General features: G+C 39.8%; 1 protein-coding gene across 3 annotated transcripts in view; it reads left to right on the top strand.

The window, feature by feature from the left end:
* SYNJ2 (synaptojanin 2) overlaps positions 1–26,739 on the top strand; it is a 69,187-nt gene that overhangs the window by 15,390 nt on the left and 27,058 nt on the right. For 2 of the 3 annotated variants that reach the window (XM_075498909.1, XM_075498908.1), the window contains exons 3-11: positions 6,303–6,573; positions 9,033–9,258; positions 17,674–17,757; positions 19,610–19,671; positions 22,544–22,640; positions 24,876–25,048; positions 25,457–25,538; positions 25,759–25,908; positions 26,006–26,171. In XM_075498909.1, the coding sequence (XP_075355024.1) occupies positions 6,303–6,573; positions 9,033–9,258; positions 17,674–17,757; positions 19,610–19,671; positions 22,544–22,640; positions 24,876–25,048; positions 25,457–25,538; positions 25,759–25,908; positions 26,006–26,171 (1,311 nt within the window). The remainder of the gene's footprint in view (positions 1–6,302; positions 6,574–9,032; positions 9,259–17,673; positions 17,758–19,609; positions 19,672–22,543; positions 22,641–24,875; positions 25,049–25,456; positions 25,539–25,758; positions 25,909–26,005; positions 26,172–26,739) is intronic. The other variant, XM_075498910.1, reaches the window with a different exon arrangement.

Raw genomic sequence — 26,739 nt, 5'->3', positions numbered from 1 at the left:
GTTTTTCAGTAGACTATAAAGTGAAGTGGAAGTATGTGTGGAGTGGAGATGGAATAGGCTGAGGGGACATAAGACAATGGCATGACTATGTTGGAATGGAGAAAGAGCAAAAACTGGAGCGAATTGATTTTTAAAAGGAAAAGGCAATCTTGAGTGAAATATTTACAGTTAAGAAGGACAAAATAAGAATTGAATATTACCTCCTTTTCACTGCAGCTCATAATAAGCAACTCTGAAGTCATCCCACAAACTGCAGGGGAAACAATTGCCTTGAGTCATGTAGGCAGGTTAAATACAGAAACTGCAGCTTATTATTGTAGGGTGTGACGTACTAGAAATGTGTTTCCTATTCAACTTGGATTAAGGCAGTTGGTTTCACAAGAGCTTTTGAAAAAATGGATGCGAGTTATTTTTGTCTTGTTTCTATGCCAAATATACTCCATCCTCTGCCTCCTTTGTGCAACCTGATAAAAGGGCATTCAGCGCATATCACTGTGAGCAAAACATTTCTTGCATTTCTTCGAAAGTGTTCTTTACAGACTGTTGTGGTGATTTATAGCTGTAATGGGGCAAAATAATGATATTGGTCATGATGCATGAACATTTATACCCATCTATCTGAGATCAAAATTTGGTCCATAGGCTTTAAAAGATTTTTTTTGTTTGTTTAGTACTGTAGGTGGGTCTTGCTTTTTCATAGATGTGTTGCTGTAGAAAGCATGACCAGTAAGCAACACTTTACTTCTTGCTGTAAAATTATTTCAGAGATTTCTTTAAAACATTCCAGATTGCATTCTAAGGAAATGAGGCACATTTCCACAGCTATGATCGTCAACTGCAGTTCTTATGTTCCTAAATCATTCATCTATGTGTAAAGTTCAGAAAGGCTAATATGAAGCAGGATTGCACATTAAACTACTTGTAACAGGTTGGTTTGTTTTTTTTTTTAAAAAAGTTGTTTTCCAAGGTGGGGGGGCTGGTAAATAGTCTGCAGCTGATGTGGTTGTTGGTACAAAGTGAAGTGTAAGAGCCAGACCTGGAGCCTTGATTACTTCACAGGAAAAAGTTTTCCATTTTTTTGGGTTGCTTTTTGTTGGCTGTAGTGCTGGCCCCATTCATCATGCACTTTGCAGCTGTCAGCTGAATATAACATGCTTTCTGCTACTGTACTGCACGTGAAATCAAGGGAAAATTACCATAAATTTTCCACCCAGTGTACTTCCATTAATTACTTTTTTTGATAGGAACTGTTGGGGTTCTGTTTCAAGAAATAAGACTGGAGTTTTGCCTGTCCCCTACTCCAGATATGTAGGGAGCCTCTGTAGACTGACTGCAGTGGTAGCACTGGCAGGGCCACTGACTTTAGGGAATTGATTTAGTGTTAATTCTCCCTTTGATCTTGAGGATGCACTGCCAGCATTTTAACTCGGCTTCCTGACTTATTTGAGCTTACACTTAAGCGGTGACTGCTCATTTCATGGACTTAGTATTTTTTTTTTCCATGTTGCTGTTGATGTTCTGGACTGAAGAAACATAAATACCTTGAATACTGTTTAGCTCCTTTCAAAGGTTGTAACCTCATGCTTCCTGATGATGCTGCCAGGTGGATTTGACTGGACTATCTGATGTATTTTTCTTGTGATTGGTGTTAGTCTGGTACTTCAAGTGCTACTTGCATAAAAACAGTTTCACTGGAAACTTAAAAGCAGCAGTATTTTTATCATAATTACAGAATTGGAAATGGTAGTGAGCTGCAGTTTTGAAAAGGTAAGGCTGCAGGGATTAATGGAATAATCTCGACTGTTTTAAGGGGCAATACCTTCTATCTAGCTTTAAGGAATGTCTGGGTGTTTCAATTTCATTAAAGTGATATTTTCACAGTTTGCTCAGCAAAATCAATTTAATTAAAAAAATCCTCTCTTTCTTGTGCCATGGCCTCACAAATCCACCTACCGTAGGAAGTTCCTTGTTGTGTTGATAGTAGGATTTTTTTTTGTTGTTGTTGGTTGGTTTGTTTGGGGTTTTTATTGTTTCTTTTTCTTCTTTTTTTTGGGTGGGTGGGTGTAGTAAACCAGGAATGCAACTTCTTGCATTCTTTTGTGACATTTACTGGATAATAAAAATGAATTGTTTAGGAACTAAAAGATTTTTTCAGTAAATTCTTGTCAGCTAAAAACGTTATTTTCCTTGCAATGAATGAACAATTACCAAATAACTTAGTATCTACAATTTTTAGACATGGAGAAAGTTGATTTTAATTTTGCTTTTTATAAAAATTACTTGCTCCAGTAGCAGCATCCATCCTGATTGAAGCAACTGAAGCAATTTCTATTCTTAAATTTAAGTGCATTTAGGTAGGGTTGTGATTGATACAGCTGTTTTCATGTTAAGTATCTATTTTCAACAGGAAAGATTATGGCTTGTTGACATTTATATACCAGAAAAGAAACCACAATTACTTTTTAAAGTTTAAATTTAGAAGTAAATGGACTGATTTTTTGCTTTAATATATCCATAATAATAATCAGACTCTCAGTGACTGGCAAATAAGCAGAAGCATTTTTCCTGTGGCTGATAATGCTAGGTTTCTGCCATATTAGGTACTATTTGGATATGTAATGCTTTTGTCTTATTCCTTGGAATAGCATTTTCAATCTAACAAAATGTCTAAGTGAAAGCGTGAGCAGAAGTAGCACAATTAGCGTTTCCATCACAAACTTGTCCAATGTAGTTATCAATATATTTAAAAACATTGGCAGCCTGGGTTGAGGGGAAACAGTTGGGATTGAGAGAAGAGACTCCCAGACATAAACTGAGGTTGCTGCCAAAGAAGGGAAGACGGGGCAAGCTTTGTTTCACTGTGTATAGCTGTATAGCTTAGTGGTGGGTGATTTCTTAGACCTTAATGGAGACATGATTAAAAGACGAATAAAGTATTTTGTGGAGTAGTATTTTGGTAGCATTAATTTTCCTGTATGAAGTTCTAAAACAGTGAAAGGCTGATGGGAGCCCTACCTCTGCTCAGGACCTTATGGCTACATCTGTGCTGTGAATAAAAATGGGGCAGGGCACAGGCTTGAGTGCTCTCAGTAGGATATTGTGATTAGCTTTCTCCCTGTGCCAAGAGCGGCCTGCACATCAGGCAAGGATCTTTCTCCCCCAAACAGTGCAATGATAGCCCAGAGCTGATTCCCAGGAACACTGTCCAAATACCACCTGGGATGAAGGTGGTATCAGGGGATGCGGCTTGGGAGTTTTTTCCAAGGCACAGAGTCAGAGAGATTTGTGTTAAGCTGGGGCTGTGGTGTTGTAGGGTTTCTGTATTCTGGCTGTTTTGTAGCATATCCTGAGTGATTTAAGCAAATCAGAGAGGTTAGAGTTGATCTGAAGACCGCCTCAGCTCACAGAGCAGTCTAGGAGGACAAAGTGCCAAAACAGGCTAGCTTTATTGTACCTTAAATCTATTTGTCTGTTTACTTCCTTTTTCTTCAATTTTCTGGCCCGTGAGTGTGAACTCCTTTGCCAGCCTGCCTCTGTTCAAAGGCATCATGAAAAGTGCATGAAGGATGAAGGCTGCTCCATAATTTGGAGTACTGTAAAGAGACTTATTCTGAGTATATAGAATCATAGAATGGTTTGGGTTGGAAGAGACCTTTAAAGATCATCTAGTCCAACCTCCCTGCCATGGGCAGGGACATCTTTCACTAGACCAGGTTGCTCAAAGCCCTGTCCAACCTGACTGTGAACACTCCCAGGGACGGGGCATCCACAGCTTCTCTGGGCAACCTCTTCCAGTGTCCCACCACTCTCATTGTAAAAAAAAGTATTCCTTATATCCAATCTAAACCTACCCTTTTTCAGTTTAAAACCATTGCCCCTTGTCCTGTCCCTACAGGCCCTGGTAAAAAGTCTCTCTCTATCTTTCTTATAAGCTCCCTTTATATATTGAAATGTTGCGATAAGGTCTCCCCAGAGCCATCTCTTCTCCAGGCTGAACAACCCCAACTCTGTCATGTGGGGTTACTGCACAGTGGCAGGAAAGAGTATTACAGCTTCAGAAAGCCATCAGTCTCCTGATGCTTCAGAGACAATGCAGTAGCTTCTTAGCTGTGACTACTGTTTTTGAGCTTGTTAGCTAGTGATTTGGGGGAGTATACATGCTGGACCTCTGCATGTGTAGATGTGTCTCCCATTTTGGGTGTGAGTGGTTGAGTGGAGGAGGTAGTAAAAAGTCTAGAGTCTTTGCTAAGGGATAGCAAGTTTCTAGGTAAGGCAAAACTGTGTAGTTTCGATTGGGTTTTCTGTCATGCTTTATTCGTATTTGTTGCCTTCTTAAACTAAAGAATTGCTTTGTTTAGATCCAGTTATTTTCCACTGGTTACAAGCTCCTCAAAGGACAGAACCACAGATAAAAAGCTCACTATTATTAAATTTTTGTCCTTTTTGGCTATTTTAATGTTGACTTTCTCATTCAAACTCTTCTGAACCCTCTAGGAAAGTTTAAGGTCACTGAAGCCAATGCAAGTGCTTGTATTCTTTGTCTCAGCATCCCAGCCAGACAGATCTCCAAGTCTGTCACTACTGGTTTTCTGTCCCTGAGGCTGACTGATAGTAAAGCGTACTAATAGTGTTTCTATACATCGCTTCCAAATTCTCATGAGTGAAGTTTACTTTGAGCTGATCAGTTTTCCATGGTTTCAGCAAAGTTACAGAAGCTATTAGCTATCCTGAGAGACAGCTAACTCCTCCTAACCCCTTCTGGAGGCTGCAAGATGGTATTTAGTCAGGTATGAACTACCATGGTGATAACTGATGTATCTCCTGCTCTTAATCCTTTATAATTATGCACACTCATGTGCAAAGGAGGAATAAACTGTTCAGGTTTTATGTATTTCTAACCCTCCACTATGGTGTCATCTAGAAAAGTACAGAAGACGTACTTCTTAAAAACACTGAAGAAGGAGACCAAAGCATACCCTTGTTACAGAAGAAATGTGATGAACAGAGCCTTTTAGTAAATACCACCTACACTGGCCTTTATGCAAAACTGGAGTCAGCAGAACAGAATGAATAAGATCTAATCTCCCACCTTGTCCTGCCATTCCAGTCCCATGTGCTTATGCAAATATTCTGGCCCTGCTGCAAAACACCCCTAACTCAAGTTTCTGTAGCCAACCTGCGATCTGGAAGCAAGGACTCCCCTGCTGGTGTTTCAGAAAAAAAGTAGTTGTTGCATGACAGTTGGTCTGCATTTTCAGACAGTGGGCCACCGTGGAGGGTTGAAGATTCGTCCTACAAAGTGTTTCCTTTTGCTGTCTGAAACCATACTGTCCCAGATTGTCACTGGGCCCTTAGCTAATTAGCTTGCTCTTGGCAGGTCAGCTGTTGTTTCTGCTATGCTAGAGCAATCGATCTTGGCTTACTTCCACCTTTTCTTACTAGCTGGAGTGAATAGGATGACATTGTCTCCATTAGAGGCCAATTTAAGTGACTCAGTTTCTTCCTAGCAAAACCAGTGTTTTCAGAACAGTTGTTCTACTGTTTCTTAATTACCATTTCAGAGAGAATGAGCAGAGGTTGAAATCCTGCTGTGTAGAAGAGATCTGATTACCGTGGTGGTCTCAAGCTTCAAAATTTATCTTTTAGTTTTGGGGCCCTGAAATTCAGCTACTTCATGATTTCACACTTTGCTTCACAGCCATGAGAGCTGGAATTCTTTTTAATGAGAATTGGGGTTGTCATCTAATCATGTACACTCTTTTGTAACATAAAAAGCAAGAATTGGTAATACTGAAAGTTTCTGAATGGCTGAAGAAACCCAGCTCTGAAGCCAGTAAGAAATCTGAATGCTTCATATCTTTAAAATTCAGAAGTGAGTTGAAAGATTCATAGTGAGGAATACACTTGATCTCATAAATGACCAGTCTTTTACCTTTCCCTTCAATCAAATCCAATGAAAACTGTATGTTCTCTAGAGTGGTGAAATTTGATTTTTGAATAGTGTCCCAACACCAAGCTTATTTTGCTTCTCTGCTTAAGTGGGAAAAACACATCCTAATGCAGCAAAGGATGGCAATGTATAAGTATTGTGGAATATTATGCAATTGCAGTCACTTACCTGCAGTCAAAAGGAATTCAGAAATGTAAACAAACATAGGCTGTGTGCTTGTCGTTTGTTTTCTTCTGAAGCAAAGATACTGGCCTCTGCTGGAGCCCTGTCAGCATTGCATATGACAGGACATGCAAAATGGCATAGCCTGTGTCCACCTGTAACCCTTTTGTAACTATCTGTCACCTTCTAGGTAACACTCGGCTGCACTTTCTGGTCCTGGTGACAGGCTGCACGTCGGTGGGAAAAATCCTGGACGCTGAAGTTTACAAAATTACTGCAACAGATTTCTGTCCTCTCCAGGAAGAAACCAAGGAAGAGGAGCGTGTTACTGCCTTGAAGAAAATACTGAACTCTGGGATGTTCTATTTCTCCTGGCCTAATGCAGGCTCAAACTTTGACCTGACTGTGCGTGCTCAGAAGCAGGGTGATAACCACTATGAATCTGGTAACTCGTTCTTCTGGTTAGTACTGCATGTTATACCAAAGTCTTCTGTCATCCCCACCTGTATCTTACTGGTCAAGCATTCTCAGAGGGAAATGAACATATGCATTTCAGGTGCACCTCCTTCATTTCATTGTCATGTCATTTTACAGGGCATGTGGCATTAGTGAATTCATGGTAAACCTGGGTCAAACAAGTAACTTCTGTTTAATTAAAATTACTCTGATAGTGAAATGCAATTCTAATAACTGGACATTTTGTGTTTTTAAGAAGGAAACACAAGATGTATTGTTCACACTACAGAAACATGTCTCTACATGTCATGAATAGTTTCCCCTGAAGAAGTTCTTTTTAATAATTTGCTTTAAAAGTTATCTAATAGAAACCTGTAATTAAACTGTTCATAAATCCCATCATCTGTGTTGGAGTATCTTCTGTTTCTTAAAAGTGTATGTATTTGAAGTCCGTAGTTTAATGTTTCAATAATGTGCCCTACTTTTTATGTTGAAAACATCAATATTAATATGTTTGCAGCTCAGCGTAAATGTATGTTGCACAGAAGGAAACTCCTGTGATACTCTGCTCTGTACTTCTTACTTTCTTGTGCTTATAAAGCAAATAAAAAGTATTTCTTGTTGTGGTAAGTATTGGTTGAGTGAAAAGGAAAACACACAGATGCTGGGTTTTGTCTTCCCTAGGTGGGTTCACCATTGATGTAATTCAGTTGGTTTGCTTTACAAGTTCTGGCAGAACGCTTGAATTCCTATACCCACATTTTTTTCTTTTTAAACAAAAAGATAGTCACACAGGAAGCATAGAAGTACTGGAAATAAATGAGGGTTATATGATGCAGGTGGAAAATAACTGGCAGAGTTAAATGTGGGTGTGCTGCTAGAATGTGTGATAAGTCTTGTCGCCCCAAGTAGGTGAATATTAAATAAGCAAAAAAGTTCATAATGGATGATAAATAAACATGAGAGAGTAGTTCATTCAGGCTAAATAATTTTTCTAGCTATGATGTGATTTTAACTGGTAAGATCTAGTGTTTTAGTTTAACTCAGAAGAGAGGTATCTAAAACTTGCTTTCAACTATGCTAATTATGCATCCCTCTCACAAAGCTCTCCAAGTATGTCAAGTTAGACACATGGCACAAACGAGCTGTGTTCCAGTGATGGAACTCCTAAGGTGGCAGTATCCCTTAATAAAGAAACAACCTTTAAAGCAACTCTTTTTACCTGTACTATCTTTTGAAGCTTTTCTTCTTCGAAGATAAGTATTTGAACTTTCCTTCTTCGCTGCTTTTGGCTAATCTAGAAGTAGCCCTTGAAGAGATTCTATTCTCCTATAAGTTGTAGAACAGGGACGAATGGCAACAACGTCATATTTAGGACAAAAAGATGTTCCAAAGAAAATTTATCTTGAGGCAATTATGTGATATGGGAAATTTCAGACCAAACAATAGATTCTTGAGAAAAGTAAACAATGGGATAAATAGTTTCATGGTGAAAAGTGTCAGATGACCTTAGTTGTAAGCAACACAAACAGCCTGTTAAATGAACTGCAACAACAACAAAATTCTACTGGAATTTGTCTGAGTGAGGACTTCCTCTGTGAGTAGAGCTAGGAGGAGGAGGTGAAAGAGATACCAAAAATTGTTTTAGAGTTGCTTTTTCAGTTGCATATTTAGTTTGAAAATGTAAGAATGACTTGCACCTTTTTCAGAGAAATGCTGTACTATAGAAGAACAGTCCTTCAGGGGTTTCACTAGATGTAATAACTCATGTACAGATCTGCTGTGGAGCAATAAATGATCATAAAAGGGATTTTCTTGGCCCTCATCTGTGACTAAAGGCACATTTTGAAAAATGAAATTAGGAAAACCATCATAATAGAAGAGACTAGCATCATTGTTAACCAGGCATGATAGGTTTTTTGGGTTGTTGATCTTAAAATAAATTGAAGGTTAAAACAGACATTCCTCTTAATTTTAGTACACGTTTTGCAATATCTCCATTGACCTATGGGTCTAGTTTCTGCTTGGAAAAATTTTCCTGAAAATCCTGGTGGGTTTTAAAATGGCTCTTCATCTTGTAGTGTATGCTAAGGTCGGGGCAGTACTGTTCAAAAAATAATTAGCTTGACAGCACTGTAATTTATGAAAAAGATTATGAAATATAAATGTATTTCTGGAGCTGAAAGAGGTGACATTTGCATCTGAATTTATGAGACAGAGGTACAAGATATAAGGACTGTACCTTGGTGGTAGCTGTGTTATTAAAATTTGCCGTGTTCTGTTCACTGTAGTAGTTCACAAGGATTTCTTCCTGATATTTCCTGGTTTTAGATAAAGTAAAGGTACAACAGAAAAGGGTCACAAAACATTAACTGCTTAAATTAGTGATTGTTGTGGGGTGGCACCCATGCCTGTCTGTCTTATTTTATTCAGTAATGTATCTGTATGTTGTTGAACTTTTCAGGAACCAGCTATTGCATGTGCCCTTCAAACACTACCAGGTGAACTGCTCTGACTGGTTGCTGAAAGTGATCTGTGGTGTAGTGGACATTCGCACTGTTTATGCTTCCCACAAGAAGGCGAAAGCCTGCCTCATCTCTCGCATCAGCTGTGAGCGAGCTGGTGCCCGGTTTCACATTCGAGGGGTCAATGATGATGGACATGTGTCTAACTTCGTTGAGACAGAGCAGGTAAGCGAATGTATCCAATAGCTTTGAATAATGCAGTCCACTCAAGTTTAATTGGGGCAGTTTCCAACAAGAATTAAAGGAGTTCAGCAAGTGTTTTTTCCAAGAATATTTAAAATATTATTGTATGACAGATGTATTTATTCCTGCCCATTAAGCATTTCTTTGCGATCTGTTTTTTTTTCTGTGTTTCTGACTTTTCCATGCACGCAATTTTCACTAATACTTTTGGTTTTGTTCCTGAATGTGAAAGTCTGGCCATTTGATATTGTGGTGAAATATAGACATGGGTTTTTAAACCATTCAGAGAGCTCTGTGTGTTAATTTATGTGAAATTCGTGCTTTATATTCCCCTTTGCTTTGTGGGGTATTCTCTCCAGTGAGAGGTAGTAAGACACAGGTTTTATACATACATGGCAAATACCTTATTTCCAGCTGATGCTGAGACAAAATATACGGGTGAAATGCATTCAGCACGCTCTCTTGATTGACACAACCAAACAAAATAACACAGAGTCAGTTGGTTTTATTACACATGGTTTAGCTTACTACCTTGAAAGTGAACAAAAAGCAGTGGACCCTGAAGAATTTGAAATCTTCTGTGCCAGCTGAAATGAGTGCTTTCTTATTCAAGTATAATCACCTTTTCCTTTTTGAATAGAAGTAGTAATTACTAGCAGTCAGAACCATCATACAGAAATGGATGTCTCTATAAGCGGCATAGATAAATGGCTGGTAGTAGTTATCAACAAAGGACAAGGATCTGCTCCTAAAATTTGGTTGTTTTCAGTGTCTTCTGGGCAGATCTACAAAACTGTGTATGTAGCGTAGATTGTTTTTATATGTGTATGTATGTGTCTATATATGTAGGTGGACATACAATGAAAGTAGATTGCTTAGGTGATGCTCATAAGGGGAGGCTGGTGAGACATCTCTACATGACACAGTGAGTGTAGCATAGAGTTCAGCTAGCTGTGTCATTACTTGTTCCAGAAGAGTTATAGCTGTGTCACTGTAGGACAGTGCCTGACTGCAGAGGGTGGCATCCACCCTCAAAAGTGCCCATACTTTATTTAGCACTAGTATTCCCTCATGGCATTGCATGAGCATAGCGGCTCACACTCAGTGCTGTCCTTTCTGTTATCCCGCTGTATGAGGCAGGCATGCCTTCAGGCACCTGTTTGTTCAAAATCCAGCAATGTTTGGGTACTTTCAAAATTTCCTCTAAAATGTTGTCTTGATGGTACAGCTTTAACCTCTTCACCTGGTTCTGCCCAAGGACACATGTAGAGCTGCCTTAGACTTGATGGTGCTGTGTTGCTCAGCAGAAGGCCTGGAGGAGTTGCAGACTGGTATTTCCCAGTCTGCCGGTGAGGTTTGATCCCCAAGACATGCTCAAAGCATGCACAATGTTACACATATGACTTTCTGCCCAGTGGTCAGAGTTCTCATTGGGGATGTGGGTGGCTTTTTGCTCATGTCCCTCCTTTTCCTGGTTTGCCTGCACTTTCAGTAGGCTGGCCTGGCAGCTTTCCACTTAGTGTTCAGTCTTCCACAAATTCTGCTTGTTGGATGCCAAACTCTTCCCCTTCAGTGCCTGGGTCTCTAATGTCAGCCTCTGAATTCTCTGCTAATAATTCTCTTTTGTGCCTCTGCTCCAAAGCAACTGCAAGTCAAGTCCTGCAGCATCTATATCTTTCTAGAAAGTCTGTCAGTGCATTGGGAGATGCAGATAGATCTGCTCACTGAAAAGTGGAATTTTCCCCTGGAACTTGGGAACAGGAGAAGGGACATATGCCATTTTAAGTAATAACTTGGTACAGTCTGCTCTTTTAGTTGAGTGCCTTCTCACGAGCATTAGTGCAAAGTACGTTACTCAGGATTTGAAGAATGTTCTCTTGCTGAAATGCAGAGGAAAGAAAATGTTAGAAAGGGTTGTCAGCTTTCTTTCAGATCAGTCTTACATTTGCAGCACTGCACTTAGCACTTTTCTAATTATGGGAAATACTTCTGCTATTCTGCTCACTAGTTGGGTCAGAAGTATTTAATTCTATTTAATTATATTCCTGGAGTACATTATGTTGCAAATGATTAGCATGAAAAATAAGATGGCCTTTGCATCCCAGCAGAAAACCTGGGGATTGGCTCCTGGTGAGTGGCAAAACAGTACTTGGTTGCTAATGCTTCCCTTAGCTGGGGCTGGATCAAGCTCTTCACAAGAACTGCTGTGCTTTGTTCCCATTCAGCCAGGGGCTACCGTGAAGTGGGAGGACTGAAAGCTTTTGAGTGTTTTGCAACTGGGTAAGCAAAAGCACAAGAGTGAAATGGTTATAGGGTGAAAGGCTCGAGTAGGTTGAAAATTATAACAAGGGTTTGCAGTTTTAAAGGATTGTGTGGTTTTATTTGCTTTTTGTTTTTAAAGGAGAAAAGAAGGTTGATGTTGCTAATGGTGATAAACACTAGTTTTACCAAACTGCGTGTCCTAAGAAAGCAAAGTTGGGCTAACCACTGGGATGCCTGAGATCCAGTTCAAGCTGGCATCCACTTACCATTAGGAAGGAAGAGTCCTAGAATAAACTCTCTCCTAATTTCATAGTAGACTACTGACTAATCGCCTGTGAGGTAATATCTTGGCTGAATAACATTTTGTTTCCATTTGCTGCAGCCTGTACAGTATAATGGCATGCTGGCTGTGTGCTTTCATGGATAAATAGCACCCTAGGATTCTGAAAAATGAGGACTTGTCCCCCCTTTATAGGAATTACTTCTAACATTTTTCTGTTTTTAGAAGAGGGAGAAACAGTTAGTCTTATCTCCAGGCAGCTCTTTTATGCATAGATGGTATGCTTTTGTCTCCCACTGAGTTAGCCTTGTGACATTTTAGCTCTGCAATGAGTCATTTTTTGTGGGCTCACTTAACTGCTGTGACTCACAGTGTTTGAGAAGAAGGGGGAAAAAGTTAAATATCTCACTTCACTTTTGCTTTTCAAAAAAAAGGAAAAAAGCTACTAGTAGATCTTTCAGATATTTGAACATTTGGCTTGCATCTTTACAAAGAAGAAAGAAAAAATGGTAGGAAACACTTAAGGAAAACCAAAACATCAGGGGAAGAGAAAAGAGGGCTTTTTTGAAATCTCTCTAATGTGTACTTCCAGATCTGCTGCCAGTATTTTGTAACGGGATGGCTGCCCTTTCTACTTGCAGTGTTGCAGCTAATCCTCAAGTAGTTTTAAAATCACACTCTGTTTCCCAGTGATAGCTTAAATGTTTCCCTTCAGCCTTTCTTCCTCCCCTATTAATCCCCTAAAGTTGAGACTGTATCACATTCTTTTAATTCTTTTCTGCTGATAGCGTTGAGAAGCAAGCGTGCTTTCTTCATTTAGTTTGTGTGCCTGTCACTGTTTACATTTCAGCTCCTCCCCCAGTTATCCTCCAAAGAGTCGTGCTAAACTCTTAATATCTTAGTATGTGAGTTACGGGGAACAACTCTAATTTACCAAAGATAAATTAATGGTTTCAGTTGTTTTCCCTGTCATGGAACTGTTCAACAAAGAAAATGGAAACCTTGACAAGGCATTAAAAGGAAATGCCATGAATTTGGATTAACCTTCCCTTTCTTCCAGTTTAAGAAAAAAATGTCAAGCAGGAATTAAGAAAAATGATCCCTATTTCACAATAACTCTTAGACGGTGTTGGATAGCTCTCCAGGAGACGAATGGATGCAAGCGTGTGGTTAATTTATTTTCTGGATCAAGTTTTAGTATGGCCCCAGGCAGGGCAAAGAGGATTATTTTGGCAAGTATATCCTTGGATCTCATGGTCTGAGTTAAAGGGACTCATAGAGAGGTATGTTTAGGCCATCTGTTATCCATGCTCTTTGTGGGTTGTGTGGCAGAGCTGGGGATCCCAGTACAAGCCGTGTGAGTATCGATTTCATCATGGACTCTGTCTCTTTGCCCCTTGAGTCTGTAATGAATTTTGCTATGTGAAGTTGTAACTGGATAATTATTTCCTTCTAATGAAGCTGAGTGATGGAGATTAGTGAATAAATTATTCCAAGCGATGAATGGGAGCAGCACGCTGGGATTAGAACACCAGCTGGTTGATGTAGATGTTTGCTTCTTGCTCAGAAGCGGTACCGGTTTGCTTCTTGCTCAGGAGCTTGCTAGCAGTACCTGTGCATGAAGCTTGTGTTACCAGGAAAGGTCTTTGGGTCACAGGAGCAAGGTCTGGCCCTATGCAACAGAAGGGAAAGATTGAGAAACAACCTCTTGAACTGTCAGCACTGTCACCTTTGATCCTGGAGTTGGAGAAGGAGACCACAAAGAGTCTAAGACAGCAGAAGTCGAAAGAAAAACATGGCAAATTCTAACACCAGAGGCCAGAGAACAGGCAATCTATTATCCTCAAACCCCTAAGAGGTCCTCCACATGGGTTAAATATCCAGTTGCTATTATGTTGTCTGATGGGAAACTGCAGGAAACATGTCTAAAAAATCCATCCAGCTAACTGAGTTGGATTGTTCTATGGGCCAGACCCTTTGAGATTAATGAAGTAGTCCTCGAGTGTTTTGAGGATTTCATAGGAATGAACGTTCTCCCTGGGGCAAGTAGGCAACAACTTGCAGTCATTTTGGATCTAAGACAAAATATAAGACTCCACCATAGTTTTATGAAGTCCAAAGACAAAGATTTAGCAGTATCTATCAACCCTAATGACAAAGCGTTGTCCAAAATGTAACTGATTGTTATTGAACTGTTAGACGAAAACTCATGTGATCTTGCTGGATGTATTTCTTGTCCATGAGTTAAGAAAAACAGAAGACAGGAAATTCTGGAAATAAAGTGCTTTTTAAGAAGGAATAGTTTCTTTTCTTAAAGAACTGTTCATCTTTTGTGTAGTGCCTTAGCGTAAGAGAAATGGATCTGCTAGAGGACACGGTAATAAAGTCAAAACTAGAATGACAAAAAAGTGGGACAGATGTGTGCTTGTAGAAAACGTGACATTGTGAACCAAAAATGATCAAGGTTTGGAAGAATATGAGAAAAGAAATTCTGTACTTAACCATGCATAAATGCTGGTATTGCATAAGCAATGAAGTTGGAATCTTTTATTTATGAGTGTAATTTTAATCAAGATGTATTATCAGTGCTTAAAGATTTTAACAAATGTGGTTTCTTATAGTGTATATGGGTGTTAAGATTACGTCCATTCCTGAACTGGAAAGTCTTCTTAGTCTCAGTCTGTCAACCTGCTCGCTTAAGACGTCTGCTGGTAGGAAGGCTGTTGCCACTATTATTGTAGCGTCAAGGGGCATACATAGTAGAAGGCAATGTCAAGATCAGGGGTCATGTTCCTTGGAGTGGTGAATGAAGGATAGTGGGTATTGCTGAAATTCAGGGAAGATTTGCACAGTTGTAATGCTTAATGAAATGGTTACAGTCTGTTTAGGAAGGAATGACTGGCAGAAAAGAGTGTTACTCTCCCAGTCGTTAAAAAATACTAGGTCTTTTTCCAACTCACTGGCAGCTTTGAAGAAAATAATTTTGGATTCATCTGGGTCACGAAAATGAGGTGAGAGGATTGTGAAAGACCACAGAATTGCTCCAGAGAACAGAATGATGAGCCCTGTAAATGGAAAGAAAAAAAGTATGTGCTAATGTGGAGAACTTTCTTGTGAGTGACTATGTTGGAGGGGCCATGCTCCCTGTTTGAAAACATCTGAATTTCTAAAAGCATAAAAATGTCAGTTTCTTTAAAATGCCCTATCATCATAGAAGAGTTCTGTATTAGACCTCATCCTGACAGAGGATGTCCCCAGTCCATCACATCAGGATGTGGGCATCCTGTTTAGATCACAGGAATGATCCCCAAATAGTTTGAATTTTTGTTGTTGTTGTTCAGTTCTCCGAATGGACAGCTTAATAGAGCAGAAAACAGTTAGAAGAGGTAATGGGTGAAAACCAGTGAATAGAAAACGTGAGTGACAGTAGTAACAAACATCTGTTAACTCTTACGATGTTGAATCACTAGTAAGTGGGAATATGAACATCTGTTAATGCAGAAAGGCAGAAATGTTTGGTCAGTTTTTTTCTTCTGTATTTGGCATAAAGAATGCAGGTTATATATTCATGGTCTGTAACTGTGATGAAATACTTTCCATTTAAACTGTAGCTCAGGAAGATGTTAAACTGCAGGTATTAAAATTAGAATTATTATCTTTTAATCAGTGGGTCTAGAGAATTTGCAGCTGGGACTTTTAAAAGAGCTGGCCAAAGAGATACTTGAGCTGTTGATTTTTCAGTTAGGTATGGAAACAGGATGTTCCAGAAGATTGTAAAGACGACTAATCCTCTGTAGCAAGCTGTTTGAGTGGCCAAATTGTAGTTCATATGAAGCTTTGTCTGTAATCATTATCATTAGATGTTTCATTTCAACTCATCACATCACTAAGGTGATGATTCGTGTCAAATTTTGAAGTGAGCCAGTCCTGACTCTTTTTTGCATAGATTCAGGACCTGATCGTCATTTAGTGTGAGTCAGGATAACACTGGGGCTGTCAGTGGAGCTACACAAATTTGCTTTACCTTAGAATTGGCTCCTCTGGGTCCATGACTGTGAGTGAAAAGATGATTCAGTGTTCAGAAGTCACTGACTCATCTTGGTACAACCTGTCTCAGTGAGGATGTGATAAAGAGGAAGAAGGTGGGCCTGCTCACTCCTCCTGTAGTCCAATTGCAGGATGAACTCTTCAGAGCACAGAAGTGCAAAGCGAGGTGCACCAGTGTGTTGCCATGGTAATTAGCTCCTGCACTCAGATACTGGCAATGTTTAGAAAACTTTACTGGGAGAGCGTGTTTTAGAGCCATGTTACTCAAGCTGTGAGGCAGGTCTCATAGGAAAGCTTGTTTGAGCAACCCCCTCTCTTGCAGGGGATTGTGCTAGGATGAGATCCAACTGAGAAGGATTCTTAGTTCATTGGTGTGAGGCTAAAAGCATCGAAACATACAGTTTTGCACTACGTCTGGGCTAGCCATCATTCTAACACTGACATTGTGTCCTTGACAAAGCCTTTCATCTTAGTGAAATGGGGATAGTTGTAAGTGCTCTGCAAAAAAATTGTAAAGATTAGTTAGATAAAACTGGTGACAGAATATTTAAATACCTACTTCTCTGGTGTAGCTATACTTCTTTTCACATGTGTAGCTCTAAAAATTGTACATTAGTAGTGATTATAAAGATGAGAGGTCAAGGTAAATGAAGGCACTTCCCCTGAGCCATCCAGCCAGCACATCTAGTGGCAAATCCAAAAGCACAAACCACATTAAAGCTGTAGAGTAACCCATTTTCATGTTCTTTTCTATTTTGGGAGCTACTAGCCAGCCGGCAGCAGTTGTGCTAAATGATATGATGCAGTTAGAGAAGCAGCTACCTGGATGACCTGGATACCGTTCCTCTGCAGGGCTGCAGAAGATTCATTGTCATGCATGAGATAACGGAGATGTGCATCATGTGTATCATGTATCCCCCATGGAAAACAGCCAGGATTCCACTGCTAAGTATAGGCCAGGGGAGTGAGCCGGGCTTTGCACAGTTGCTCTGTGGTCATGCTGAATCTGAAGATAGTACCTTTTGTGCTAAGTTAACATATAATGTAACACTTTGCTTGGGGTCTGGTGGATGGGGAAGGCAAAGGAGGAAATCAGTCTTTATACTCCACGTATATTTGACTCAAAATCAGCTTGTTAGCAGTGATCATAAGAACAAATATTAAGGGAGAGTTTGAGGTCTGGTTAGGGAAGGAAATGGGGAGTTTGGAGCCTCTCGCTATAAGCCTCCTGGAAAAGCAGTAGATCACATGCTATTCACTGTATCTCAGAATGGGAGTGGCAAAGCTGCTGGTTTCACTGAGATTTATTTGGACACTCTGACAAGACACAACACACAGTGAAATAAGAAATAGTAAATAAAGCAAGAGATAAGCTTATCCCACACCTGACATTACCCATCATCAGTCACAAGGAGCAATGACATTTTGCACAGTTAAGTTTTGTGAGAGAGACAGAGGGAGAGTATATGGCTGGTCTTCCTGAGTGTCTCCACCAGTAGATCAAATCCATCTTCATTGTGGATGAAAGATTCCTTCCTTCTTGCCAGTGGTGGTGTTCTAAATTTTCTCTCATTTCTGGTGAGTGGTGAATTGGATCTGCTGTGATGACATGGAAGCAAATACGTTCTGCTTTATTCCACTGCCTGTGAGACTATGGAAAAGTGGCTGAGCAGTAAGTGGATACAGTGAGATACATGGTTTACTTTTTTTACTCTTTGAGTTCAGTGTCTTAAACTGTCACCTGATCAAGGGGTCACAGACTGATAGATCTAACCGCAGAACTCCTTCCCTTTATTTTATTTTTGCAGACAATTTACTTGGATGATGACGTCTCTTCCTTTGTGCAGATTAGAGGTTCTGTTCCACTGTTTTGGGAGCAACCGGGGCTTCAGGTAAACAAATAATGAAAAAGCCTACCTTACCTATCTCTCTTGCTACTTATAATTTAGAAGTTACATAAAACTTAATTGTTTTTTTAAATGAGCTGCAAAGCTCATTCCATGAAAATGCTGAGCTCTTTTATTTTAGGTTTACCTTGTAGGAAATTTTGCACGTTTAGATAAACAGAACTAAACCAGGCAAATGGCTATAGTTAACTGAGGTTTAACATTTACATGTGTTACATGTGCCTGTTACACATTTGTAAGGGACCATGTCCTAGTGTCCTAAGCTGACGCTTACAGCAATATCTTTATAACATTTTCGATTTGATTTGGAATAACCTTTCCTTCTGAAAGGTGTGGTTGGCTTGATAATATTGACCTCCACAATAAAACTGGAGTATCTAGGGATACCAGGAGCTCTATAGGAGCACGTTACCTTGAAACAAAGTATAATGTCTGGATGGTGTGTTCGCTAGATTTCAGTCAAAAGGGTGATGATGATCTAATCTGATCTTCTGCAAGGCAGAGATGTAGGGTTTCATCAGGATATAATTGCATCAAGCCTAGCAGGTTACATATGGTCTGTGACTTACAGTTTATGTACAGTTACAAGCTCAAATAAGAATCATCCTAGCACTCTTTGCATTCTCTGAACAGAGGGATAAGTAGTTGGCATGAGTGTGCACATATATGCATATATGTTAGTAGAGAGAATATGTAATATAACTGGTTTTTTAGATTCTTTAAAGATTATTTGATACTTTTTGTCACTAAATCTAGCACCTAGGTGCCATTCAGAACTACTGAATTTAGCCCAAAAGGAAGATGACTAAAGGTTCTCTGTTGTTGTCTGTTAGCACCATCCAGTGCAATACTTGCTTCTTTTTATAAAGCAGGTCTGCCTGTATGGTTGTGCACACGGCCTGCCCATGGTGTAGCTGTATCCAGCACTCTTGTTCTGTATGTTATGAAGCCTTAGAGCTTTTCTCCAAGTATTTTTGGGTAGTGGGTAGCACATCTAGTTAAACAGAATTTTCAACTTTTTAGTAGGGACACAGTCTGCTTTTTTGCCTAATCTGGATTAGGTTATGCAGTTTTCATTTATGTTGGTGAATACTTGTAACTCTTATTCCTTGAATGTGAGTGTGCTGGCACTGGTGTTAGAAAGAATTGCAGAAACCAACCTCATGAAAAACAAAGGAAGATGATGAAGTACAGGAAACAATGCATGATCCTATAAATAATTAGCAGTGTAGGTTTTGGAGAGGAAAGAAGCCCTCTGCATACTGTAATAACAGTAGCTAGCATTCAAAAGGAGCTTGAGGCTACTCTTGTTGACATCCATATTAAAAGTCCTATTAGATAGATGGCACAGGATTTCATCCTTCGTATTTTCAAAGGACTGTTCTGATGCTTTTTAGCTTCTGTAAATAATGAAAGATGAAAGAACTCAGGACACACAACCCATGGAACTGGCATAACTGTAGCCTTTTCTGCCGAGGGAAGGGCAGGAAGAATGCTGGGCACACAGCATGCTCGTGTGAGGTGATGTGGGATATTTGCTAGAGGAAGCTGGCGAAGGGATGTGATTTTTTTGGCCATAAAAAGATGTGTCGGTATCCCTTTGCTTAATGATAATCATGTTTGCACTTGTAGTTGTAAATGTTGTTGTCTAATAAAAGCTGTGGCTTTTGTATTAAGGATATTATGTGTGTGGGTGTGTGGAGTCTGTTAGAGGTGTCTGGTGCTGTCAGAGAGATGTTTTTCTCTGAAGGAAGAAGGGAGACATCTAGTGATTTAGGACTCTAGCAATTTAAGAAGTTATTTCTCTCTTTCTTCTCTTTCCTATATTTTATTTTAGGTGGGTTCTCATCATCTAAGGCTTAACAGAGGTCTGGAAGCTAACGCTCCTGCCTTTGACAGGTAAGCTTCATTCCTCTTCGGCAATAACACAGCAGCCTGGCATTTAACCAAGATTCCACAACTTTATGCCTTCCTAGTAAATCCTAAGAGATGTAAAACATCTCTCAGATGATGTTGCCAATCCCCCAGGTGTTGTGGGATTATTAAGTGGGTTTACTTTATTTATTCACTTATTTTTGTGCATTTTCCTTTCTGTTTTCAACGGTAATTGAATTAATTTGGTCTCCTGGCTTGTTTCTGTAAAAGCTAAGAAATACTGAGTGGTATGCAAAAGGAAGGTCTGTGTAACCCTTTGTGAGCCAACAAATGTGAATTTACTCTTAAGGTACACAGAACATATGTTCTTTACCACTGTAACTCAGGTAATTAAAAAGTAAATACTGCTTCCTCTCCAATATCGATTTGTTTTTCTCCTCATTGTTTTACTGCTATACAGAAATAAGTGTCTTATTCTATGATCATATTATATGATGCTGTCATGCTGATGCTTTTCTACTTTACCCAAAGACTGGCTTCTAAACCTTTTTAAACCATTAATACTCTGTTTGTCGGCTGGAAACTGTAAAAAAAGCCATACATTAGCTTGATTCCTTTGAATTACTGACTATGAAGTGCTATCCTTTAAGGGCAAACTCCCATGGATGTCAGTGGGAACATTGCCTGAAAAGGACAGGAAGGATTTGGCCTGTGGGAAATTTTCAACTTCTAAGTGCCAGGTCATGTGATTAATTTCTATTTTGCTTTGGTTTTGGCAAATCGGAGTTTATATTAATTTTGGGTAAGGCCTGTTAATTCCTTGATTTCATTTACTGCAGCTGTTAGCAAACATGACATTACTGACTGTTAATAGTTTTGCAGTGCTGAAGACCCCAAACAAGGATTAGAATCTAAAGGGAGTATGCACCATAGCAGTCCCTGCTCCGAAGGGTCTTAGCCTACATTCTCCAAGCTTTTTAAGGCTCTTAAATCCTACCGAATTCAAATGCCTTTGAGACCTGTGGTCTTGTGGTCATCTGGTGCCATGATAACTTGCCCTGCCAGTGTCCCTGAAGCTCCATCTTAGAGGTTTGCCTTCCACAGCAGATATAATTTATATAAGAAGAAAACAATAACTTACTCAGCATCCTTTTGTGCTGCCCAAGAAATTGAGAGTACCTCAGCAAGGAACAACCCTATAAGACCATTTAGCTCAGAGAATCTTTTCTTTCTGACCGTGATGCAACTGGTGAATAGCTTTCTTGTAAGAAACACGAACATGAGGATCTACTTGCATATTCTTTCTTTCCCTTGTGCACAGTAAAGCCTTTAGGTTAGATGAAGTTAGGGATCTCTCTGCTTACAGATCTGCAAAAGATAGTCCTTTGAAAATGGGCAAGGAGTAAGTAACTGCTTATATGGAAGAAGACATTGAAACTTAACAACCTGCTACAGCTTTTCTGAGAGTGTTGGAGTGGATTTAGCCTGTTTCATTTTCCCATCTGGTAGATTAATGTGTTGAGAAGGCACTGTGAGAAGCAAATGGTAATCTTGTTAGTGGATCTTTTTCATCCCTTCTCCCTGAGAAATCCTCGGGGAGCTCTGCTTACAGTACTCAAGCAGGTGACCTTAACTTCAGCAGTTTTGTTGTAAGGAAGCAACATTGGCGGAGAAGTAGGATCTTGATGCTGGCATCAGAGGGGTGCAAATGTATGGGAAGAGTTGGCGTACAGAGAACTGGTTGCAGAATCAGGAACATAAATAGCATCAGAAAATATATTCAGCCATGTTTCTTGAAGGCCATGCTGATAACTTTTTATTTGTTTTCTTCCCTTCTGTGGTTTTGTGCGTGGGTTATTTCTGGTTATAGGACTTAAAGGTGCATGCCAGAAGATGTGTGCTTGCTGTTTTTCTGATGCTTTGCCATTGCGTGTCGCTTTGCAGCATGTAATAGCTTTTCATTTGTGTGAGTGTTTATTTTGTTTTTCTTGTCTATTTCTATCCAGCTTACTCTTAAGTACTACTACAATGTTGTTAGTACATGGTGGAAGATGGCTTTAAGATCTAATTGTTTCTTGATGAGCCAGCACAGCTCATGTAGCACACACATGCCAACTTGAAAAAAATGTATTGGGGGGAGAATGGGTGCCTCTGCATCTGGCTAAAAGCTCTTGACTTGAGAGTCCCTAAATGTCAGGCTTTGAGAGGTTGGGGATATATGCCAAAAAACCCCCCACTTTATACTTGTCCTATTTTGTGGTTTTTTTTCTGGAGAATCTGGGCCAGGCCACTTGGCTAAAAGGACCTTTGGTCTGATCCAGCACAGTTCTTTATGATTACTAACCCTCCTGCTTAATTTAATTAAGTTGAGAGTGAATGTCTCAGTGTTGCGGTAGCTCAGAGATGTTTGAACCCTGTCACCTATGATGTGTGTTTGTGTCTTTCTGACCTTGGCACAGGAGTCCTAGCCCCATTGCTGCGGCTGACTCTTTGTAGGCTCAGCACTGCAAGATGCTGGGCAATTCCTGTTGAAGTGTACTATGTTTTCCTCTCTTCTTGTCTTTCGTATGTAGTTCCCAGGCTGACAGCCAAGAGGTGGGAGCATACAAAGGGCAATACCAAAGCTAACAGTGACATAAAAGATCTGGGGCCTGTTTCCTAACATGCTGCTTTCTTTAAGTTCAGTACAAAATACTGTGTCCATTAATTGCGTACTTTTGCCATTTGTACTATTTAATAATTGATTGCAAGGAAACTGAGGAAAATGTCTGTAGCTGCCGTGGCTGAAACTTTCTGCTGGATGGAACAACCAGTGGTCTCTACTTCTGTATTTTGAAAAAGGTATGCAACGTAATATGGTTTTGTTTAGCACTTATTATGGTTGCTTTTGCTGTAGGCATATGATGCTTCTGAAAGAGCAGTATGGAAAACAAGTGATCGTTAACCTGTTGGGAAGCAGAGGAGGGGAGGAGGTGCTCAACAGAGCTTTTAAGGTAAAAGCAAAGATTCCCCCCCCCCCCCCCCCCCCCCCTTTCCCAGTGGAAAGTGACAAAGTGAAAGTCTTCCCCTGTACAGAGTATGGCCAAAGAAAATGATTATGACTCAAGCTTGCAAGGCAACGAGGAAGGTACAGAAGCGAAGTCTGGTCCTAGCTTCTGTTTTCAGCTTCTTACTGAATTTCTGCATGACACAGATAAGCCTCTATAATCTCTTGATTTCCCTATCTTTAAAATAGTTTTTATAGTTTATTTTGCAAAAACATTGAAATTTAAGGGTAAGAGATGATCACTTGCAAAATGCTCTAATAACTTATGAGGTTACAAGTCTGATTTTTCCTGTTAGTTTAATACTGATATTTTATCAAACACTCGCATTCTTGAAGACAGTGTTCTGGCCAGTATCGTACAAACGGAGATTAAGTCAGAAACAGGGCATCTCTAGAATAAAGACCTTGCATTCATTCATTTATTTGAAATAAAGATCTGGTTTAATTGTTAAACTTTATTGATGTTCAAAAATAAATACATTATGAAAGCAGTCTGTGAGCTGAAAGAATTTAGACTGACAGCACTGGAAACTGAAGTTTTGTACCCATTCAAAACAACCACCTCTTGGTCTTTTCTTTACCTTTGTGCTTTAATAAATGGATGTTTGGAGAGAATATATAGTTAATTTTTACTTTGATTTTAATGAGCTTGAATTAAAAAGAAAGTAATTCATAGGGAAATGGTTAGGAATGAAAACTTTTCTCCTTTTCTGTCATTAGTTTATTTCTTTGCTTCTCCATCTTCCTTTGCTTGGATTCCTTCCTGTTCTCCCAGCTCTTGCTGCAATTTTAGTAATTCTTATCAGAGTTTGTTCAAAATATCCTTGTAATTACTGCTGCTGGGTTTCCTTGATCAGAATGTCACCGCTACCATTCGTTTATGCAACACGAACAAATGAAAAATTGTAAATGACCAACTTACCTTCATCTGTTACCTGAATCAGCTGTTACCAGCCCAAAAATCAATACTGTTCCCAGTAATGGTGTTCCTCTCATAAGCATCCCCTCTAACAGATTTGATTATGTTTACAGTAAAAGCAATGCTGTAGTGTAGAGTTACAAATACTCTGACAATGATGTACGCTGAGGCAGTGGGTAAATATCATCCTCAAGTGCATTACTACTGCCAGCAGCTGTAAAGGCAAGTTGAGGTGTGGACAACAGAGAAGCAGATACCAGGTGTTTTGGCTTTTGTAACAGTGTAGTGAAATGTATTTTGCATGTCTCTCTCCAAACACCATGCAACACCTTTAAATTTGTTTCTGTGGGGAAGGCTTAATGGCTTACTTCATACAATTATACTGGTGTAACTGCTGCATGTACACTTTTATTGTAATACCAGAATTGTTTTGTTCCGTTTGTGTCGCAATCCAAGTGGAGTAAAGTATCCATCTCTTGAGATGAGAATGTGCAGGAGGAAAGGGAATAGACAAAGGCTTGCGTAGTTAGAGTTAATATAACAGTTCTCTCTGGCTTTGTCATAGAGAGCAGGATGTATTATTGTCATATCTATTACAGATACCTTAATGAAATTTGTGGTGATTACGGAAACGCATGTGAGGTCATGGAAATTGGAGATGAAATAATGAGGCTATTTGTGCCTCCTCTTTCACTTCTGTGATTTACCACAAACATTTCATAATATGTTTCCTGGGACATTTCTTTCTTACTTCCTACCCACGCATCCTCTACCTAAATTTAGGGCCATATTTTCCCATGTCTTGGCACTTCAGGAATGGTTAAAAAATATACCCATGCGCTGTTACGCTCCTGTACCTTTAAGCAGCTCTGGACACCCTTCCCATCAGGGTCCCGGTCCTGAGCCTGCCCAGAGCATCACTGTTGCTGTACACCCTCACGCACAGAGGTAGCAGCCTGCAGCTGCAGGGCTGCCACTAGCTAAGGTACAGACAGCAGCAATTCTGAGGCATACTTTGCAGTTACAGTTTGAGGTCCCCTGCAGAAAAATTGGGGTCTAACTATCCAGTTTACGTTTGGAAAGAAAACAAATAGGAACTTCAGTTGCTTTTTTCATGTCTGGCCTTTCAAAATCCATATGAACTTCTCAATATTGAAAATGTGATAAACAGTCAAAGTATAGTAATGATAAAAGCATGCTGGTACCGATCCTTACACTGTGGCTTGAGCAGGATTTGTTTTCCTTCATTCTCTGTCTAAACAGAAACTGCTATGGGCCTCTTCCCATGCAGCAGACACTCCCATGATAAACTTTGACTACCACCAATTTGCAAAAGGTGGGAAAACTGAGAAACTGGAAAATTTGCTGAGGCCTCAGCTGAAGTTGCACTGGGAAGACTTTGGAATCTTCACAAAGGGCGAGAATGTAAGTCCACGGTGAGTGTCCCTGTCCCCCTGTCCCAGCATAGCCAGGCACCACCTGTCCTGGCCTTCCCAGGTTGCTTGCCATGTTTGGACCATGAGCATAAATGACCATCTTGAAATACAATTTTGAGACAAAGTGTAGTCTTGGTGCTAAATAGATTATTTGGCTTAACTGCATCTCCACTGTTTGAAACCTGGAAAATTACCAGTGCATGGATTTGCTAATACAGTTTTGCAGAGGTAGTCAAGTAATTAGACATGTTAATGGATACATTGTGCACAATGTGCTTGCACTGTCAAAATGTGGGTGGGTATGTTCAGGCTGAACATTTGATGATCTTGTTCAATCAGCTCATGATTAGATGTTATTTTAAAATATACCTTTTTTTTCCTCCCTCCTCTTGTGTTTGGTTACCAAAGTCTGCAGACAGGTACTTTTCGAATGAATTGTTTGGACTGCCTGGATCGTACTAATAGTGTACAGTCCTTCATTGCACTGGAGGTGAGTTTGTCAGAGGACCTTTTGTGGATGCCTGTACTGTGTACATTGTCTGTTCAATGGGGAAGACAGGAAAGAGGGCATAAGCCTCAGTGATACAAGTCTGTCTTGCCAGCTCTATGATACAGAATGGTGCTGGCCGGAATACTTAAAGTGAGGATAAAAAGCAAAAACACATTTAAGAACAACGTTGTTGTTTTTTCTCCTTCTGCACCTAATCCAGATCCTGCTTGCTCAGTTAGAGAGCCTTGGATTGAACTCTAAATCTATAATTGAGCGCTTTGTGGAATCCTACAAAGCAATGTGGACTCTCAATGGTCATAATCTGAGCAGAGTATTTACTGGCAGTCGTGCCCTCGAGGGGAAGCACAAGGTAAAGAGAAATGGCAAAACTGTTTACTCACAAGTAAAGAAAGATGTCCAATTTACTCTTCAGTGTCACTTGCACTGATGATTCCTGTCTGATGTAGGTTGGGAAACTCAAGGATGGCGCCCGCTCTGTCTCTCGCACCATTCAGTCAAATTTTTTTGATGCGGTGAAGCAGGAAGCCATCAACTTGCTGCTCATGGGTGACTTCTTCAGTGAGGAATATGCAGACAAAGGCAAGATGCTCATGGATCACACTGCACTGCTGGGTAAGGCCAGTGTAAATCCTTTGCTTTTCTTTTGTGTCTGTTTTTAGCTGTGTGATACAACCAATTGCACCCTTTTGAAAAAATCAATAAATAAGCTACTTTTTGCACAAATCTATTGTTTAAAACACTGCTTTCAAGTGACCATAGCACAACTCGGTGTGTTTTAATTCCATTGTGCTTATTTCTCATATTTTGTTTTGGACTTCTGAGCATGTTTGTCTGCTGTTTGATGATGATCTTCTCTGACAGTTTAGAGGAGTTGGACCAGAGGGAAAGATTTTAGGGCTATATTCCCAGTCTGGTCCTGTCTGAGTTTGTCTTGAGGAAATCTCTTGAGCTCAGATTTTTTATCTCCTTATTTTTGGCCTGCAGTTTGTGCATGCTTTTAGCCATTTGGATCTTTAAAGGCACATTTATGTTGTTATGTTGGTTCATTCCCTGCTTTACTCCAGGCCCTGATAGACCGCAACGTATACACATTTGTTTGCACCCATCTAGAGTAAACCAACTTAGCTCTCTCTGAGAAGATACTTGTGTGCAAAATATAGGATAATTGGCACCCACAAGC

Source organism: Mycteria americana, chromosome 3 (genome assembly GCF_035582795.1).
Source record: "Mycteria americana isolate JAX WOST 10 ecotype Jacksonville Zoo and Gardens chromosome 3, USCA_MyAme_1.0, whole genome shotgun sequence".
NCBI lineage: Eukaryota > Metazoa > Chordata > Aves > Ciconiiformes > Ciconiidae > Mycteria > Mycteria americana.
The sequence above is the reverse complement of the archived record's forward strand: the minus strand, read 5'-3'. Positions and strand labels throughout refer to the sequence as shown.